Here is a 19,679-nt window from a genome sequence, read left to right on the forward strand (position 1 = left end):
TGTCTGTGTGTGTGTGTGTGTGTGTGTTTGTGCGGGTACTTGTAAATACGACAACGTTTATTGTCATTGGAATTATTACTGCCATATGCGAGTGGCAGGCAATCCCCAAGCACAGACCCAGACCCAGACCCAGACTCAGACCCGAAGGCAGTAGTCTCCAGGCGGGCCTCCCAATCTCCAAATCTCCTCGAGTTGGGTTAGTCTTCATTGTAGGTAGACATCACAATGGTTGCCAGGGGAAAACCTGTTCTGCACTATGGCTTCTCTTTGTACCCACCCACCAGGCAGGCTGGCATGAAGTGGGGGGGGCCCAGCCAAGTCTTGCGTATTTTTTTTGCTTTTTTGGCGTATGCGAAAATTTAACGAATCATGAAATACGATAATTGAACCATGCACAAGAGTTCGTCGTTGCCATTGCCGTTGCCGTTCTCGTTGTCGGTGGCATCTTCAGCGTCAGCTCCATCTTCGTCTGCCCCATTGTTTGCACGCGTGTGTGTGCGTATCTGCCTCTGGGCCCCAATGCTGCTGGCTGGGTATGCGTGTGGCATAATAAAATTTTATTGTGGCCAAAAGTTGGCTACCACTTTTTCTCTCCATGGCATTCGGTGGCACTGAGCTGAGGCCGTAGTTTTTCGTCTCGTGTAATTGTTTGTGCTATTCCCTTCCCCTCCACCCCCTTGGTGACAGCAGCGGGAAAAACTGGGACGGAGTAGAAAGAGGCTAAACGCCCACATAGTTCGAAATTAGCGTGCTGTGTGTGCGGGGGCACAGAGACTCCCTTCCCCGACTGTCGACTCCAGCTGAGGTGGATTCTGCCACACGCGCAACAAAGTCGCATCATTATCATCATCGTCATCGCCAGAGGATGGCGGTCTTTGATTTCGATTCGGCAGTTACTTTTGTGGCGTTTGCAGCTTTATGGCATACTTTCGGGCGGTGGGTTACATTTTCATGAGACCTTTTGGGACATACATACATATGTATAGTAGATTTCAGCTTAGGGTTTTGCGCCATTCGTTTATTATCAAAATACACTAAGAATATCCCTATGCAATGAGCTTACTGTAGCGGGTATCGTAGGTGCTAGATCGAACCCACATTCCTGCATACTCTCGGGGTCCAGTGGGAAGCCCACTACTGCTCCCAGGCACCGCCCCAAGCTATGCAACCTCAGCCGGACCCTCCGTCAGCGTATCCGATTGCGTGAGCCTTGGATGTTCTTCAGCTGCTTCTCCACCTCCTTCAAGTACTTCTCGGGCAGGCAGTTCTCCCGCATGGACGCGATCTTGGCGCTGATCACCTGCTTGATGTTGGCGTCCCGCTGCTGCTCATGCTCCAGCCACTTTTGGACGCGACCGGCCTCGATTTTAGCCAGGCGACGGCGCTCCTCCGCTTTGTCGGTCATCTGCTGCTTGAGATCCTTGCGGTAGACCAGACGCTGGAAGTCGCGCTGCTGGTCGAGCGCCTTCTGCTTGTCCTCTTCCTCACGCATGCGGTCCATCACTTTGTTGAACTCCTCTTCGGCGTGGGCGATCTCCAGCGCCAGGCGGTGTTTCATCTCCTGCGCCTGCTGGGCGCGCGACTCGAGCAGGTCCCGCTCCGCCTCCCGCTTGGCCATGGCAGCGTCCTTCTCCCGCTGCCGGTACTCGCGCTCCACACGGTCGCGCTCCTTCAAGTACTTGAGCTCCTCGTTGGTGTGTCGCGTCTCCATGGCCTCGGCAGCCACCGTGAAGATGCGCTGCTGGCGACGCTCGAACTCCTTCTTCGCCAGCCGCTTCAGCTCCTTCAGCTGGCGCTCCTTCTCCTGCTTCTCGCGCATGTAGGCCATCACCCGCAGGTCGGCCAGGCGCTCCTGCTCCATCAGCATGGTCTTGAACACGTTGGACATGTCGCGGATCCGCTGCAGCTCCTCGCGGAAGCGCTGCTTGCGCACATGGACGAAGTTCCGCTGGCGCTCCTCCTCCTCGCGCATCAGCTCCGTGGCCCTGCGAATGCCCTTGGCCTCCTCGGCCACCCGCTTGGCCTCCAGGTAGCGCCGGTTCTCGCGCTCACTCAGCTGTTGGCGGATCTCCTGGGCGTACTTGGCACGCTTCTCGATCTCCAGACGCTCCCGCTCATCCTCGGCGCTCAGGGCCTTCCGAGCCTCCGCGTTGACCATCCGAGCCAGACGCTCGTCGTCCTCCCGCAGTGCCTTGGCCAGCAGATACTTCTCCTGGATTTGTGCCTCCCGCACCGCCTTGCACTTGGCATCGAGGATCATGCGGTTGATCTGCTTCACCTCCTCCTCCTGCTCTTGCTTGGCCAGAAAGGCGCGACTCAGCACCGAGCCCTTCTCCTCCAGAATCTCGCTCTCCACGCTACTGATCTTGTCCTCTCCCGCCACTGCCTGTCGTGCTTTGTCGATCTCCTTGTAGCGCTTTCTTGTCTCTTCCACCAGCTGCAGCTGCTGGCGGTGAGCCTCCTCCTTCTCGTCGATCTCCTGCATCTTCTCCTGCACGGTCACTACCCTGCCCTGATCCTTAAGTCGCCTCAGATCGTTGGGTCGCAGCACAATGTGCTTCGAGCCCTGATTGCGTTTCCTGTCTCGCTCGTTCCGTTTCAGCTGCTTCTGGTCGTAGGCCGCCGACTGGTCAAAGGGTCTTCGGAACGAGGCGACACCCATCTGGGTAGAGGGCCGAAATCCACCCGCCGGGGGACGATATGCCGCCGTCTGTGCCCTGGCCCGCGACCGCAGCTCCTGGCATCTATCCTTCAGCTGCGACTCGGCGCTGACAAAACGCACATTGGAGGCTGAGTAGCAAGGCATCCTGGGCCTCTCCTCGGTGGTCAATGATTAGGCAAACAATAAAACAATAAATAAAACTGTGTAAAAAAGTCAGCAACGCGCACAGGGAACAACTGGGAGGCAAAGAATGAGACTTGGAGCTGCAGCGGAGCAGGGAAGCCCCCAGTGCACGTTGTTGTGGCAACTCTCTTTGGGGCAGGCCCACGAATTTGTTTGCATAACAAGCGAATGGTCACCCTGGCAGCGCATCGCAGGTAGCCTTGGCAACTCTAAATGGTGCGAAATTGTTTTTTTTTTAAACACCTTTGGGTAACTCGGGAAGCGAAAGTCGGGTGGGGTTTGGCTTTGGGTTGGGTCTGGGTCTGGTACTATTGGAAAGGGAAAGACAGATAAACACATCCGACATCTTTGAATTGAAATACGATTACCGTGCAGTTGTTACTCTTGATTTGCTTCCCACCGAGCACCGAGCACCGAGCACCGATCAGGGACCCTCCTCCTCTCTGTTATCTCTGCCCAAACAGAGTCGCCCCCTGCGTGGGTGGAACATCAAAAATGCAACCAAGCATAAATTTCGGAGCTCTGCAGCAGCAGGCCTATGATTTATGCCTACTGCTCAAGGACAAAACGTCGCCAAACACATCCCTATACATATACAAATCTATCGTACATTCATTCAGAGGAGTGTAAACCCCAGTCCTCTGACCAGTCCAATGATGTGTGTGAATGTGTGAAAGAAGTCAGCAATTATGCGGCATAGAAAAGCAATAAGCCAACAAAATTCACACATTGTGGACGGAGCCCAGAGCTGGACATTTGAGATATCAAGAGGGGGGGGAAAGCCCCTGCTCTTGAGTCTATTCCTTGCAAACCGTTCATTCATTCATTCATTCAAGCAGCCATTCAGGCCATCCATCTGTCCATCGCTATCGGCCTGCCCCCAAACTCCCCACTGGCCCAATGGGGCGTGTTGGAAAGTCTAAGCTGGCAAAAGTTTACGGCCACACATACAAATTAACTTGACCAGAGCAACAGACGAGAGCACAGTCCAGTGCCACGCCCACATTGTCAAACGCACACAGAGAGAGAAATAGAGAGAGATAGAACGAGAGGCAGGGACGGCAGAAGGGACGTGAATCTGGGCAGGGATCAGGGCTAACCAGCTAGTGTGGGAGAATGGAAATCCAAAACCAAAACGAGTTCCAACCATTTTCTGCTGACTTTAATAAAAAGTTTTCCTTTTTCCTGATTCTGTCCTAAAAAAAAGCAACAAAACTTTCTCCTTCTCATCCATCGGGTGTTTCTAGTTGGATGCATTGAGGCGTTAAAGTCAACTTAAGCTGGAGCTGGGACCAGGGACCAAGGACCAGGGACCTGGAACTGCGTATGGTCCGGGCTCAGTTTCCGCATTCGGTGGCGCACCAGGGGGAAATGCGTTGGCTGCCAGTCCGCAAATGTAAATTGACATTTTCGAGTGCACGATTGAGCAAATGAACGTTTTTTCCTCTCCCGCTCTCCCACTCTCACTCTATCTGTATATCTCTATGGATCTATGTCTCTGTCCGCTCCGATTCCAGGGGTAATGGCAGTCAAGTTGTTGGATTAGCACTACGAGCAGCCTCCCAAGGAGACTCAGAGAGAGATGGAGTTGGAGAAGGAGTCGGAGTAAGGTCATGCATGGGCTGCTTGATTATATGCAAAGCATTATTAGCCAGGCGCTGAAAGCTGAGAGATGAGAGAATGGAACAAGGAGCAAGGAGCCTTCTCGAAAGCTCGAGGACATCATTAGCATTCTTAAGTCCGAGCTCAGGCCTTAATTTATGCGCTCAAGTTGTGTTCCGGCCAAGTTTAGTCCGGCCCCGCCTCCATCGTTAATTAAACCCGACGTAAGTCCGCCTGTGGTCAGGGATTAGTCAGGTTTTGGGCGGTGGGTGGGGCTGGCTAGATTAACTTATCGCATGTGTGGCCCACGACGATTCTAACATCTTTTTATCTATATCCTTGCAGGTGAGTGTCCATATCGGGTGCGTGCCCAAACTTTGATTCTTATTTGCGATACGGGGAAGGTAAGAGTAAGACGCTGCTTTGATCACAGTCCACCCACACAGTGCAGGCAAGACAAATGTTTCTACTTGGGAAAATCTGGAAGAAAATCATCTGACAAGTCACAGAGATCCACGGCCGGACGTAGACGTAGAGACGGAGACGGAGACGGAGACGGCAACTGAAATTGACAGCCCTCAGACTGAAGCAGAAAACTTTCTCCTTATGCATTTTCGAGTGTCTAATGCTGTGCTACGCATACGCCATGTTGCCACGTTGAGCTAGACAAGACCAGGAACAGGACCAGGAGTGAAGGAGTAAAGCAGAAAAGAAGGTGGACCCAAAGGGCCCATTACAAAAGCTTGAGGCCTTCAAATGCCTTTTGGCATATGATTCATTTGGGGTCCACTAGATGGAGTCTTCCTGCCAGTCAGAGTCTTCCGTATGTGTGCTGACTTATTTGCATAATTTGCAGAGGAATGAGAATGCCACTAACCATCGCCATTTCTATCCTACACTCTCCCGATTTCCCACTGAAGAGCTTACAGAAATGTTGTGCCCTGACAGACATTCGATTTCCGGTTGCATTTTCATAAACATGCTCTGGAGAGTGATTTTTTTGCAAAAACTTTGCATGAAATATTGATCGGCATGGCATGGCATGGCTCTCAAGTTCAACCCAACCCCTGAAGCCTGAAGCAATTTCATACAGTTTCCTGTCATCGTCTGAGGCATGGCCCAGGACAAACAACATCACATTTATATCACATGGAGAAGGATTCCCGGACTCCCGCTACCACATGCTCTCACATGTTTCATTCCGTGCTCTTGTTCTCGTTTTTATGTGTTTATTTATTTGCCCACATATTTCGTAGTCGCACCGTTAAGCATATGCTTTGGTCAATTTTTTATTGCAAATCCCAGCACTTTGCATCTTTTCGCACATTTTCATTGCGAATTAATTCTGTTTTTTTCCTATATTTTATGTGCAACCTTTTTACCTAGAGGCCGTCTCTCTCTCTCTTGATTTATCTGCAGCATATTTTTGGGGCAGAACTCTTGCTAACCCAAAATCCCTTGATTGATTGAACCAAATGACACACAGAACTCGCTCGCAGTGGCTGCTGCTCTCGGCTCGACTGGTTTATTTACTTGAGCATTTGCTTCACAATCAAATCCAATCCAAAGTCACCGAGTGGAGGCAATTATTTTGCCCTCTTGTGTCAATGGAGATGGAGTGGGGGCCGAAGGAGGGGAGGACTAATTAAAATACTCAAGTACCGTGGGCCTGACAGTCACTGGCAAAGAAGTCTTGATTCCATTTCCATATACTGGCATGTACTCGTTCTCGTATTTATTATCAATCAAGCACTCTGACCCAGATACCCATACGCCGTCCCATGGAAATCTATCTGGATTGGGACGGGGATCGTGTGTGGGTGGGAGCAAATAGCTTCCATTTCCCATGATGGATGGAGTCTTAAATCTTCCACTCTTTCGCCATAACTCACCAGAGAGTTGCCATCGGCAATTGCAGCGACAAACAAAATTTCTTCGGAATAAAATTTTAATCATTCCGCAGTCCAAAACGAGTTCCCTTCCCTTCCTCTCTCTCTCTCTCTCTCTCTCTCTCTGCTCTCCAGGGACGATTCACTCCTCGCATGGAAGGCAAAAATATAATTTATATTTAATCCAGCACACAAACAAGTCATTAAGCATATTTGGCCAGACCAAAGGGGAGGGACTGTTGCCTGGCCCAAAACCCAAACCAAGGGCACTGACATGGCACCGCATGTAAAAATGAAATTTATGAAGACTGCAACAAAGAATTACGGTGTCCCTGTCTGCGGTGTCCGACCAGGTTGCGGCACAGCACAGGCCGCGGCACGGAGCCACGGAATATGCCAGATTGGGCACAGTTGGTGGATGTGTCCCTTTCCCTTATTTATGGCCATGTTGATAAGATGTCAGGTTCTCTGGTTCTCTGGTTTGTGAGTCACTTGGTCCACATCCACATCATCGATGCGCAATTTGTCATTAATGTTTTGCGGTTCTTAATAGACTCGATTCCCATATACGTATGTAAGAAAGAGCATGTGTGGATGTACATAAGTATAAGCCAATAATTGGCTCGATTTGAATTCACTGCACTGGCCGCCGCTCGCTGATTCAACTACAAATTCGCAGAAATTCAATTGAAATGATTTGAATTCATATTCATAAGACATAGGCCAGAGAACGACACAGAGAGAGAGAGAGAGAGATTCTATATATGGAGAGAGAGTGCCAGCCTGGGTCCGGCTAACCACATGCGTACGTGCACCGTACCATGGAGAGATCTCCCGTCATGTCCATGCCATGTCAGGGCTGGCGCCGCCCGAACTTCGGGCACAGCCAGCCCGATGACGATGTCCGCTGCCGACGACTGCGATTGCGATTACGTGATGTTTTAATCAATTTTTGTTTGCCGCATTTGCAAATTGGCTGCAGTAAGGGACCGAGGCGGGCTTCGAGGGACGACAGACTGTTCCATGTAAACAAAGTGAAGCTGCCAAGTGCAAAAATTATGGCAGAAGCGCCAACGAAAATGTTTATGCAAATTCGCAAATGTTTTAATTGATTAACGACCAGCGAAGTGTGCCGGAGAAACATCTCTTTCTCGCTCGTTTCCTCTCCCTTTCTCTCTCGCTCTCTGCATTTTTTACGGCTGTCAATGCATATTCAACGAAAATGTTAAAAATTCTTTGGCTGTAAATTTGCTTGAAGAAATATTAATTGATTGTCGAGCAGACGGCAACGAAGCGATTACTGAATTTTAAGTTTTCCTCTCTTCAATTTACTGCGCAGCTGATTGGGCTTAATTAAAGTCAGATAAAGCTTCGAGAAGATGTATTTTTAAGCCAGAGTTTTCGGAAATGTTTCCCCCAAAATTTGGTTTATATTCTGAGTCTCTTACGAAGCCCATAGTTGCCAATAGAAATTGTATGCCTATGGCAAGAGTTTGATTGGCACAATGTTCAAGAGAAACCGTTAAGGGGAGGAGTTTTCTTTTTCGCAAGCTTTTGAGACGCCTTCTAAGTGGAAGGTCCATTATTGTTCTTACCTCAAAAGGAATCTCTTAAGATTTTTCAATATTTCAGAGATTTTAGAGTTGAAAAGAATATTCTGTAGCTTATATGGGGAAATTGGGCTAAATGGAAATCAGGGAAGCTGTTTTCATCTTCTTTGGGTAACCTCATTGCCTATGGTGTCCAGCCGTAATCCCTCTTTGCCACAGCTGACGCCCTTCTGACGCACGGCTGTGGTCACTTTACTTCACTCCTCTCCGCTACACTTCACTGTCCGGGGCCCGACGTCTCTGGCCATTAAAACCAAAACTCAAACTTGACCGCCAGAGCCAGCCACGTCAAGCGCTTTGCAGACACACAGCAGCAGCACACACACAAACACACTCCGGGAGGGACTGTACCAGAGTGTGGAGAGTGGAATAGGGGGTCAGGCCTAGGGCCAGGGACAGGACAGCACAGGACTAAAAGGCAGGAGCATAAAGCCCCCAAGTTGAAAAACCAATAAACAAAAACCGAAGCCTGGGGAAGCGTTTGAGGAGAGGTCAGGAAACGCACTCTGAGGACTTGGCCGGGTCCGCCGAGAAATAAATTACATACAAAATAACTGCAATACATGTAAATAAAAGTGGGCAGCTCCCCATCAGGACCCACCTCAGTCGCAGCCTCTGCCACCCTCTATACACGGTGGAGCCTTGGGTGCTCTGGAGTTCTGCTGCTCTGCTCTGGGTCTGCTCTCCTGGCCGTGTGTCTGGTCGACGTCAGCGTCTCATCAACTGGCAGCCGAGTAAAAAGTCAGCTCAGGGAGCAGTCAGCAGAGCTAGCAGCCAGCAGACAGCAGGCGGTATTCAGCCATTGTCCTGGGCATCCTGTGTGCGTGCGTGTGTGCAAGTGTGTGTGTGTGTGGTGGGACCAAAGGACTTTCAAGCTTGCCACATGGCTGCTGTCCGGGGTAGCGACATTTTGACGGCCCCCAACCATGGGGCGAGGCCTGAGGCCCGAGGCCAGAAGTATCACTTGTCAGATTAATTTACGTGTTTGTCCTGCCGCCACAGCGGAAGGAGCCACCCAGGACTCACCCAGCTCGTTCGAGCACTCTCTCTCTCTCTCTCTCTCTCTTTGGTTTGTCCTGACAAAGAAATCAGCTGCTGCCTCCGCTCTTGCTGCCACTGCTTCTGTGGTGTTGCACATGCAAAAAACCGGAGCTGAGGCATGTCGCCGTCGCATTTACTTGGAGTAGCCACCCAGCAGCAGACCGCATGCATCCCCATCGCCACTCAGTGTTCCTTCCGCCCTTCAGCCGGTCTATGCAAATGTTGTGCTGTGTCCTTTAATATGCTCAAAATTTAAATGGACAACGTTGCCGGCTCCGGCCAGGTCCTCAGAGTGAGTGTTTGTCCAGGCCGTACATAAATGCAACATGCTTTAATATTACCGAGGAAGTTTCTGGATGGACGACGACGACGACAACGCCCACCCGGAGTCGCCTTGCCTTGGTGTAACGGCAGCCCCTCCTGCCTTGTTATTTGGCATTTTTCAATTTGTAGCCAGAAAGCAGGGCGGTCAGAGAAAGTGGAGTGGAGTGGAGTGCAGTGCAGTCGCAGCATGTGCAGCTGGGGGAGGTGGTGACCCCACACAATGGGCTCAAGACGATTACCCCTCGATAAATGATAATGGCTGCCATTCGATTGTCGTTAATTGAGCAATTATCAGCTTCAGTCTGAAATTTTAACATATCTGTTTCCAAATAAAGAGACTAAAGTATTAATTCAAATGTGACTCGATCAGCAAGCTATAAATCCGAGATTAAACGATGTTCTCGAAGCTAATTCAAGTCGACAAATGATACAAGAACTTCCGATATTATTTGATATTTGATCAGCCGAATCGATTCCGGTTGGGTTTAGTCAATCGATTTCTGAATTAATTCGATTTATCAACTTCGCTGTGCCTCCACTGTACGAGTATCTATGGTTCCTATCGCTGTCGCTTGATTTTAAGTTTTAATTTATGCAAATTGTTGCTATTTGATGTCCTTGTTGCTGTTATTTTTACACATGTGTGGGTACCCCGCCTCCAGTTTCTGTCCACAGCACACAGCCCACAGCCCACTCCTGTTGTTTGTGTATTAATGTTTGCGTTAGACGAATTTAAATTCTGTCTCCCATCTCCAGTTGCTCTCCCATTCCTGGTCCTGCTGCCACACACACACACAATCAATTTCTGGCTCCACTCTGCTCTGCTCTGTTCGCTGCCATCGATAAGGATAATGGAAAATTTATTAGTTTAATTGAATTTCTAAGGCGGAAGTTTTACGTTTACGTAATGATATCCCTCTCTCCGCTCTCTCGCTCGCTTGCTGCCAGGACCAGCCCGGACTCCTTGTTGTCGTTGGTGGCTGCGGCGGTTTGTGTACATTGTCTCCATCTCCAATGCTCTTCCTCTTTTCTCTCTGGTATTTTCTCTGCTCTGTTTTAGTTTGAGGTTTTGTATGGTCCGATAATTTATTAATGAATGCATTTGCCTACCACTTTTTCTGCCCCAGCCCCTAGCCATTGCCTGTCTGGCAGCGATAGAGAAAAAGCTGAGATTGGGTTTGTCTGTGCAGATTGTAGAGCTTTCTAATTAGGAACCTCTTTGAGTGTGTGCTGATATATCGCAGTTCTTATCGGAGAGGCAGTGCCAGAGTTGCCTTCCGCTAGAGCTTTCATTTCCGCTGGCCCTAAAAGCGGGCTAGACAAATTTGTTATTCCGCTATGCACGAGTATTTGTAAGCCAGCTTGTTGTTTGTATCGCATTTTTAGAGGCATCGAGTTAATCAGGGAAATCATCAACTGGAACCAGCTGGCGTGGCTGGCGTGGTGTTTTTTAGAAGCCAAAAGCAACAGCCAAAACAAGGGGTTTACGTGCCCTGATAGACGGATAGCTGGCCAAACAAAACACTTTGCTGGAGCTGCTACGAAAGCCACCAGAAGAGCGCTGACTGAGTGACCTGAAGCGCGGCTACAACAGCAGGGCGAATGGTGGCCGTGATGGCAGATGGGGCAACTGCATGGCAAACGGTAGCCGGCCAAGTGGCAACCCCTTTGCTGCCCTCAAGTGGTCAAAAGTGGCGCCCTAGCGCAAATGGCAAAAGCCAAAATGATGAAAGTGCTGCGTGCTCCCATCCCATCCCATCGCACACCCTTTAGCTCCAGTCTCAACCCCATCGCTCTCGAGGTTGTCGTCGATGTGGAGCGCACATCAAAGGTGCAAACAGCGCTGCAGGGATTGGCACTCGCCGGGGGTAGTAGTCAGGGTGTGGGGCCACTGGCTCCTGGTGCGCCACTTTGCATAAATGACGGGGGACGAACGGTGAACGGTGAATGGCGAACGGCGAACGGCGAACAGCGTCTGAAAATAATAAACTAGGAATACGCATCTAGAGGATGGCGAACCAGGATCGATGGACGGTGGGTGCCGTCGTTCCCTTCGTGACCTTTTAATGTGGTTTGCCAGGCAGACACCCCTGCAATTTGCAATTAATCAGCAAACAAGCAAACACGAGTCCACGAGCTCCTGCTGCATTAACTCTGGCCAAGTCCAAGGTAGAGTCCGCCCCATCCAGACAGAAGGAAAAAGACACAAACATACCCGTTATGTTGCAGGTTGCCCAGTTTCGGGGAGCGGTGCATCGATGGAATCGTAGTTGCAGGCACATAAATTAACACGCGCTGCACTCTGTTTGTCTGTCTGTCTGTCTGTCTGTCTGTCTGTCAGGGGTTAATTTTGTAAAATATTTTAATAGCCCTTGGCATGCGGCAACCCTTTGCAGTGTGCCTCTGGAGTTGTCCCTTTTAATTTATTTCGCATTTGGCAGCTCTAAATTTCATTCGCACATTAGAGTCAATACGACCGGGAAACTGCATTATCTGCATAATCCAGTGGATGGCCAAGCCTCAGTTCAGTGGAGTCTCTTGTCGAGTCGTAAAATGAATTTTAAATGAAATACAAATTTCTGCCTGTTCCACTCGGGGGGCGTTCGTACGCCGCCCGGTAGAAGATAACTCAAAAAAATAATAAATGACAATTTTATGGTGTGGGCCGATGGGAGGGGCTGCTCAGTAGGTGTTTGTCTACTTATAAGACAGCGGAGGAGAAGACACCAACCAAAAGTACACATCCATATCCAGCATCAGCATCAGCATCAGCATCAGCGTCAGCGTCTGAGCTTCTCCTGAAGAGCCTTCAGGAAGACCTGAGCACATGTGTGTGTGGAATTTTGTTGCCAAAAGGCAAGCCAAGAAAATAAGTCATTAAAATGCGGATTACCAAAAGCGTAGAAGTGGATTTCTGCATGTTATTTGCGCGATGCGTTGCAGACTTTAGACTTTGTTAGGCCACATTCCCTGTTCTCCCTGGCTCTGGCTTTGGCTTGAAGCTCTGTGGGTCCCGTCACTGGAGCTCAGCCGTATGACTGACAGAGGCAGAGGGCCCCGCCAGGCACAAGAACAACGAGAGAATCTGCTAAGCTAAGCCCTCTGTCTCTACCTCCTCTCCCTTCTCTCTCTCTCTCTCTCTGACAGCGAGGCGGGAACCAAGACAGTGGCTGGCATGGGATGTACGAGTATGCATGAAGCAGGACTGAAGTGGATTGGATTGGAGTTGCGTTGCGTTGCGTTGAGTCGAGTCGAGTCTCTCCAGCAGGCTGGCGGAATATTTATTAATGATCCTTTTTAAGATTTTTGCGTGGCAAGACAACATAATTCATTTCACCCATAAACCAAGTCAGCGCCAGAAATAGTTGCTTCATCCGTAACTGGGGAAAGTGATCTATGAAAGGAGAATTATTTATGGCCCCAGGCAACTATTATTCCCACTCACCACAAAGTTCACATTCTCACATGAGCTCGAGTCATTATCTAAGCATCTAAGAATCTAATAATTCCCCAGATAAATCTCCCACATAACCGACTGCGAACCCTCGTTACATAAATTGGAACAGCTATCCGGAGAACGCCTTTAAATGCCAATTAATTTTTTGCATGCCGCAAACTGTCAAAGCTTAAGTTGTTTCGGACTCTCCACGGCTGCTGTGGAGAGGAATTCCGGGAATATTGAAAACACACTTCTCAGGCAGCCCACGGCAGGCAGGCAGTCAGCCTGCCTTACTTTTTTTGGCGTCTTTGGTTTCGTATTCTTTTAATTTTAATTTTTAATATCAGAAACGTAAAAAACATAAAAAAGCGAAGCCGCCAAAAACCCACGCAGCGGTTCCAGGTTTTGTCAGGGGTTTTTGTTTACGATCTTTTAAGCCTGGTTTATGACGCCGCAGCATCGATCGATTCATCCGCAATATTTTGTTATTTTATTTGCCTCGAAATTAGCAATTAATTTCTTGGAGAGGGGCGTATCACTGGACAGCGCTGACTCAGCGCTCTGAATGAAGCCCACTCGCTTCGAACGAAACCAAGGGGCAACCATCAATGGAGCAGATGGATGAGAATTGAGGTGTGGCAACGAGAGAGGAGAGGAGCCGCACATCAGGTGCATTCCTCCACTGCCAAAGTGGAGTAAGGTCAGGCTGCTCGGATGGAATTCGTGCACCAAATCCCATTATTTCTCCTTAAACACCGCTGCGCAATGGCACTGCATAAATATCTGCGAATCTCTTGGGTTAATCAGAATATGACAGCTAATTTTTATGGCATCAAGAGGGCTGAAACGCAGGGCCATGGAGGGATGTGGTGCCCTGCTTTCAGCCCGGGACCTAATCCCCATTTAACATGCATACGCGAATGTGTCGCGCCTTAAAGACGCCATAAATTTTCATTTTCAATAAAAATAACGAGGAAATGTATAATTTTTCTTCTCTCCCCCTACCCAAGTGTGGCAGGGCAGGGCTGCAAGTGCGTAGAACAAAGACCCCGGGACCAGATTGTGGCGAGGGGCCGCGAAATGCGTTCAATAAATTTCGCAGTCAAATCCGCCACAGATTCAGAGTCCAGGAGGGTGAGTGCAGCGGGTACACTGAGCCTCGGGATCCGGCGACAGTTGTACGCGCATTATTTTTACCCAGTGTTCTTTTTTTGCGAATTTTAATGCGAAAACATTTCCACATAAGCGATTTTTCACGTAAATCAAAAGCCGGCTCGATGTCAAATGGGGTATGGGGTCGACTGGGGGCTCGGATTGGGGTTGAGACTGGGGAGAGGACTGGGCGACTGGGGCTGCTGTGGGTTGTACCAACGACATGTGTCGCTTGTGAGGCCTTTTGCCAGATCTGGCCCTGCTATAAGATTAATTCATTTGCTTTTTGCTCGAGTGCAAATTACAAAATTACTTCATTTCCTTTTGACATTTCTCAATTTCTGTTGAATTCCACGCTGTCGCTGCATTCTGTCGCCAGCATTTCTGGCGCTCTACATCTCTCTCCGCCGTACTCTCTCTATCTCCCTCTCTCTCTCTCTCTTTCTCTCTCTCTGTGCTTCTGTCATAGATAGACGCTTTTGTTTTTCACGTGAATTTAAATGTATAAATATTTAAGTATTATGATAGACGAGAATGGGACAGCTGCTCAGCGCGTCTCCCCCCTTGCCTCGTTCTGTCTGCAGGTTGTTGGGCAAACAGAAACGGGAACCAGACCTAGACAGAGCCATATCTATACCCATGGCCACAGTGATGCCCATAGCTATGCAGGGCCAGACAGTCGAGTCTCAGCCTCAGCCTCTGCCTCAGCACCAGCCTCTCTGCTTCAGCCACGATAAAAATGAATCTTTGATGTCATTTGGGTTTTTGTATGGGAATTTGTTTTAATGAAAAAAGGTTCCAGCAACTGTGTAGTGCTTGCTGCTTTTGTTAATGAAATTTGTTTTAAAGGAGTGGGGCACATGGCACGGGGTATGGAGCCCTTGCCTTTATTTGCCAAAAATATTAAATGCTTAAATAAATCATGAACCACTGTCCAATCCGTGATCTGCCTAGGGACTAAAGTTGTTTGTGGTTTTTGCATTTTTACGCAGACTCCTCGTACCTGCCCCGGAATGTTCTGCCCTTTGGTTTGACTTTTTTGAGGGTAAAGGTAATTACTAAACGGTTTTTCAATCATATAGCCAACACCTTACCTGTTGCAGCCCATCCAATTAACGTCAAAATAATGCAACATACTCGGGGAGGGGAGGGGAGCGGCACAGTGTTGAGGAATCGTTTAATAGGCGCATCAATCAGTTAGGCACACTCATAAAACACCAGAGCCCGTGTGGAAATAAAACATATAAGAGTACATGGGGGGCATGGTACGCGACTTGTAGATGGGGCAGGCAGCATCCATGTTGCACATGCACATTTTCATCTTTCGTTTCGTTTCGTTTCGTTCCTTTTGAAGTGGCAGCCGCCAGCCACACCACACATACATTTATGTATCTACAAGATACAGATAAAAAGCAAACAGCGAACAGCCTGCCCCTCCCCATTCCTGCACTCTGCTCGTCTAGGCAGTCTAGGCCCGCGCTTAATTGTTAAGACAAATCATACGCTAATGGCCATAAAGCAAAAGAAGTGAGCAACGTGCATCCATGAGATACGTGTTTCTCTGCAGCTCTCTGAGTACTCGAAGTACTCCACTCGCCGGTGAACACACATTAAAAATTAAATAAACAATTTGCTGCAGTTTCATCGGAAAATATGTGATTAAATGCGGTTCGTTTCGAGCAGTTTTCCAGGGCTCCCGTCCCCTCTCCACTGTTTTATGGCCTCCTCCTGTAAAAGTTGTACTTTGACTTCGTTATTTTGAAAACGAAAAGTGCTTGTGTTTGGAATGCATTTTTAGTTCGGTTTTGGGCCATCAATTTTATGGCAAACGGATGTGTTATGGGTTCCAAGTATGCAGCATCAGTGGCATGGATGGGGTGTACTTATCTGCCGCATGACTTTCCCAAGCAATTTTCCCCCACTCCTCAACACAACACACTCGCATTCGCATTCGCATTCGGATAAAATTAATACTTGGCTACAATTTAGGCAAATCATCTTGTCAATCCATGCACTAATTGGCTCGACGACCGCTCGCCGATTGGGGGAGAGAAAATGTGGCCCCAGGACACCGATTTCCATGGGCATCTCCATGCCTAGGAATCTGGCCAAATCAAAGTTAATGCAAGTGCCAATTGCCATGCTCCATGCTCCATGCTCCATGGATCGATGCTTGGGCTGCCTGGGATGCTGTCAATCAGCCCGTCGACTGTAACCCGTTTTTATTCGTAGACGGAATATCTGTTCTTCTTTCTCAAGTCGTAACTCTTGGAAATTTGTTTCCGCTTTTGGTCCTGAAAGTGGCAGGCACTTCACTTCACTCCAACCCATCGCTCGGTTTGTCCCCTGGTGCGTTACCAATTTTAAAGTTGGCATTCCTCCTGGCCCAGGCGCCGCCCTTTGCAGCAATTACCAAACCACACAACAATCGTTCAATGGCAGAATAAAAACGACTTAAAAATAGACAAGGGAACAAGACACATAACCCTCAGTGGATGAGGTGGAGTTGGAGTTGGAGTTGGAAGCGGGTGAAGGCGATGGAGTACAAAGAGACAGGGGAAAACCCAGAAAATTGTCGAATGCTCTTGCAGCTGCCTTCCTTTTCCTCTTCCTTTTTCCTGCTTGGCTGTTGGCTGTTGGCTGGCTGGCTGCCTGGCTTCAATTTCGAGACAATCGCAAATTGACAATCAAAGTCTTCAAAGACAGTGAAAACTGCTGCGGCAAGGCAACAACAGCCGAAAAAACATCTGAAAAGAGCCAGCACGGCATCTTTCTCTTAGATTTTCTCTCTCATATGTGTGTATCTGTATCTGTATCTGTATGTGTTTGTGTGCCTGTCTGCGACGCAAAAGCATTTGATTTAAATTGAGTTTGCGAAAATTTTCGTTGATTTGATTGAAGCAACTAAACTTGCACCAACCGAAACCAACTATGGCCCCCTACCGCACACACGAAACAAGGGAACAATGTAGGGTATGGGCAAAGAAAGGGGTAGAGCGGGTTTACATTAACATGTGGCGCATCAGGGTGGGTGGTGGAGGTGATTCGCGGGTGTACTTGTGGAGCACTCGCAAGTGGCAACTTTCTGGTTTGGTTCTGGTTTGAGGCAGAGGAGAAGTTACTTTTCGGAACCGCCGTAGCAGTTACAATTGATCAATTAAATAACTGAACCTCACTTCCACAGCCACTGGGCTCGAAGGGCATGAAAAGTTTGCATCCCCATTGGAGATTCTAATCAGTTTTGTATTCAACCCATCACAATTTAAAGTATTTTAACTTCTAATGGATTGTCAAATCTAAATTATTATTCTTTAACAATTGAGTATAAGGACGCTTTTATTTGGGGATCTGGGATTTTTTGTTGGAATAACTTCTGTTGGTATCACAGCTCATTCCCTGCTTCCCAGACATTTTTCTTTCTTTTCCACTTATAATTGCCCCGGCATTAAGGGACACTTTCCTCTAATCTCTAATGTTCCCGGCCACTCATAAACATTTTATTCCACTGCGATGCCGATGCTTATCTGCTGCTTTCATCGCCTACATCAGCGAGCCAACAGTAGAAGACAAGGAGAGGGCAACTTAATGCAAACTGGAGTTGGTCGAGTTGGTACAGCAGTTTTGTCACCTCTATGAGCGTCGCCGCCGTCACATCATCATTATTATCATTTTATTGTCATCCAGTTTCGGAGCGGAGCCCAAGGAGCTGCTGGAGCAGCTCGTGGGCAATCTGGCACCCACATGCTCCTCGACGCCACCACTCCGCCGAACTAAACGACCCGGCGAGTGGCTCATTAAGTCGTAAAAATGTTTTAATCGCCACCATTGCCGTCGCCGGTCTACAGTCTACAGTCACCATCTCCCAGCTCTGTGGTCCAAGACTCGCTCGCGAATCCATAAAGAGTTAATAAAAAACACACACAAAATCACGGCGTTGCCTGACACTGGGTTATAAAAATAAAGAAATTTATATTCCAAACTTCTACTCGCACCACAAATCGTCCCTGTCGGGTGAGTCGCGCTGCTCTGGTTTTTATTTTTAAAGCCCATGGACGACGTGTCATTGATCATCGAGAACGAATGGAGGGCGAAAGACATCAGCCGCAACTTGTCTCTCTGTTTGTAATATGAAATGTCTCATTATCATTTGTCGGTTTATTTACTTTGGGATAGCTGCAGCTATCGAAGGGCCACACAAGAGCGAGAGGCTAAGCTCAGTGGGTCTATGTAGAACACATATATCTACCCATTTAATAGCCGTCGATTGTCGTTGTTAACAACAACTTGAACTTGTAGACAACTGAACAAAAAACTTATACAACAGAAATCCATTTAAAATCCACCAATGAGTGAGAGAGAGGCTTGGGGTACGACAAGGTCGGGGGAATGCAAAGGAGGGTTTCCTGCAGTTCCATGTCGTTCCCTGTTGCTCCAACCTCAAGACAAAACCTTTCAGTTTCGATTTCTGTCGACGCGTCGCCGCCTTGTGGCCCTTTCATATAAATTATTGCGACACGAGTTCCTCGCGAACACAGAGCGCGGCACGCCCCCAGAGGAAGACGATCCTGAACTTTGGGCATCGCATCGTTTAATTTTCGTTGAATCGTGTCGCGGAATGTTTCGATTCCCGTACAGCGTTTTGCATGGCCAACGGACGACGGGACGTGTCCCCAAGGTGCGTCCCGAGGGCACCCTGCCACCGTTACTGTTCCTGTTTCTGTTCCTCAACCTCTTCCTCGGGGTAACTTATCCTTTGTCTACGCTCCTCTGCTCCCCTCTGCTCTGTGGCAATTGGCAGTCGGCATTGTCTGGGCTCGACCGTCTAGACTTTTGGCATCCATGTCAAGGATTTGGCCAAAAATGTAATTTTTATTGTTTTCTGCGCATTTCTGGGAGTCATTGAAAGTTTTTGCCTTTGCCATTGACAGGAGGCCGCCTGCCATTTGTTCGGGGGCAGATCGATAAGGAATTTCGTGCTGGAAAGGTGGAAAATCTCAGGCTGTACTCGGACTGCGAGAGATCAGCGCTCGAGAGTTCATTACATTCCATTAACCATTTCAGACTGCAGACGGTGGACGGGGACCTTCACCCATGCATCATTTCCTGCTGGTGCTCCCCAGCTCGCCCATCTAATCGCTACCTAGGCAGACACACACATGTCCATGTTCAGACCCAGGCCCAGGCCCAGGCAGAGCACCACGCAGCCAAGCAATCAACTGGCGACCCCAAAGAACACACTCGAGGCTCTGCCCACACTCTCTGACCAGTTTGGGGTCTGAGGTTCGGGCAAGTGCAGCCGCAGCCGCAGCCGCAGCCCGATTCGAGTCTTGTGGTTTATGTTTTCCGCATGCGATGCGGCTGTGTAGATCTTGCCGCAGAATAAAGATCTCATCAAGTCCAACATGCATCGTGCGTTTTGGAGCTCTTCTTCGCCTGGTGGCTGGCTGCCTGGCTGCCTGTGCGCCTCTTTCTTGGGTTATTTGTGTTGTCCTTTTGGCTTTATGTACGGCCTTTAATTTATTAATATTCTCATGCACTTCCCACTCGGTTTCGCATGCTGCTCTCTCTCTCTCTCTCTCTCGCTCTCGATCTCCACACAGCTTAACTTCGCTTCCCGGCTATGCTCTCGGTATGAGTTTTTCAATTTGCGATCTTTGAACTATGGACAATGAATTCTTTATAGCATAACCTTGTCTACCGCTTGTAACTACAACATAGCAGCTAGCAGCGAGCTCTCCCCTTCCTCTCCTCTGTCGCTGTTGCACTTTGCGGCAAAG

The 19,679-nt window shown here is 48.8% G+C and overlaps 2 protein-coding genes across 2 annotated transcripts in view; both read right to left on the bottom strand.

Annotated features, from left to right (window-relative positions):
- Nucleotides 1–19,679, bottom strand: part of LOC117580499 (putative phosphatidate phosphatase) — a 59,949-nt gene that overhangs the window by 15,250 nt on the left and 25,020 nt on the right. The window lies entirely within an intron of this gene.
- Nucleotides 887–2,897, bottom strand: LOC117580496 (cilia- and flagella-associated protein 45). Its single transcript, XM_034267084.1, has one exon. It carries the CDS (start codon nucleotides 2,804–2,806, stop codon nucleotides 1,187–1,189), a length of 1,620 nt encoding a protein of 539 aa, XP_034122975.1. The 5' UTR covers nucleotides 2,807–2,897; the 3' UTR covers nucleotides 887–1,186.

Source organism: Drosophila guanche, unplaced genomic scaffold, assembly GCF_900245975.1.
Source record: "Drosophila guanche unplaced genomic scaffold, DGUA_6, whole genome shotgun sequence".
NCBI classification, from domain to species: Eukaryota; Metazoa; Arthropoda; class Insecta; order Diptera; family Drosophilidae; genus Drosophila; species Drosophila guanche.

Excerpts from the sequence above, each read along its gene's own strand:
- LOC117580496 (XM_034267084.1), bottom strand. The coding sequence starts at position 2,806 with ATGCCTTGCTACTCAGCCTCCAATGTGCGTTTTGTCAGCGCCGAGTCG.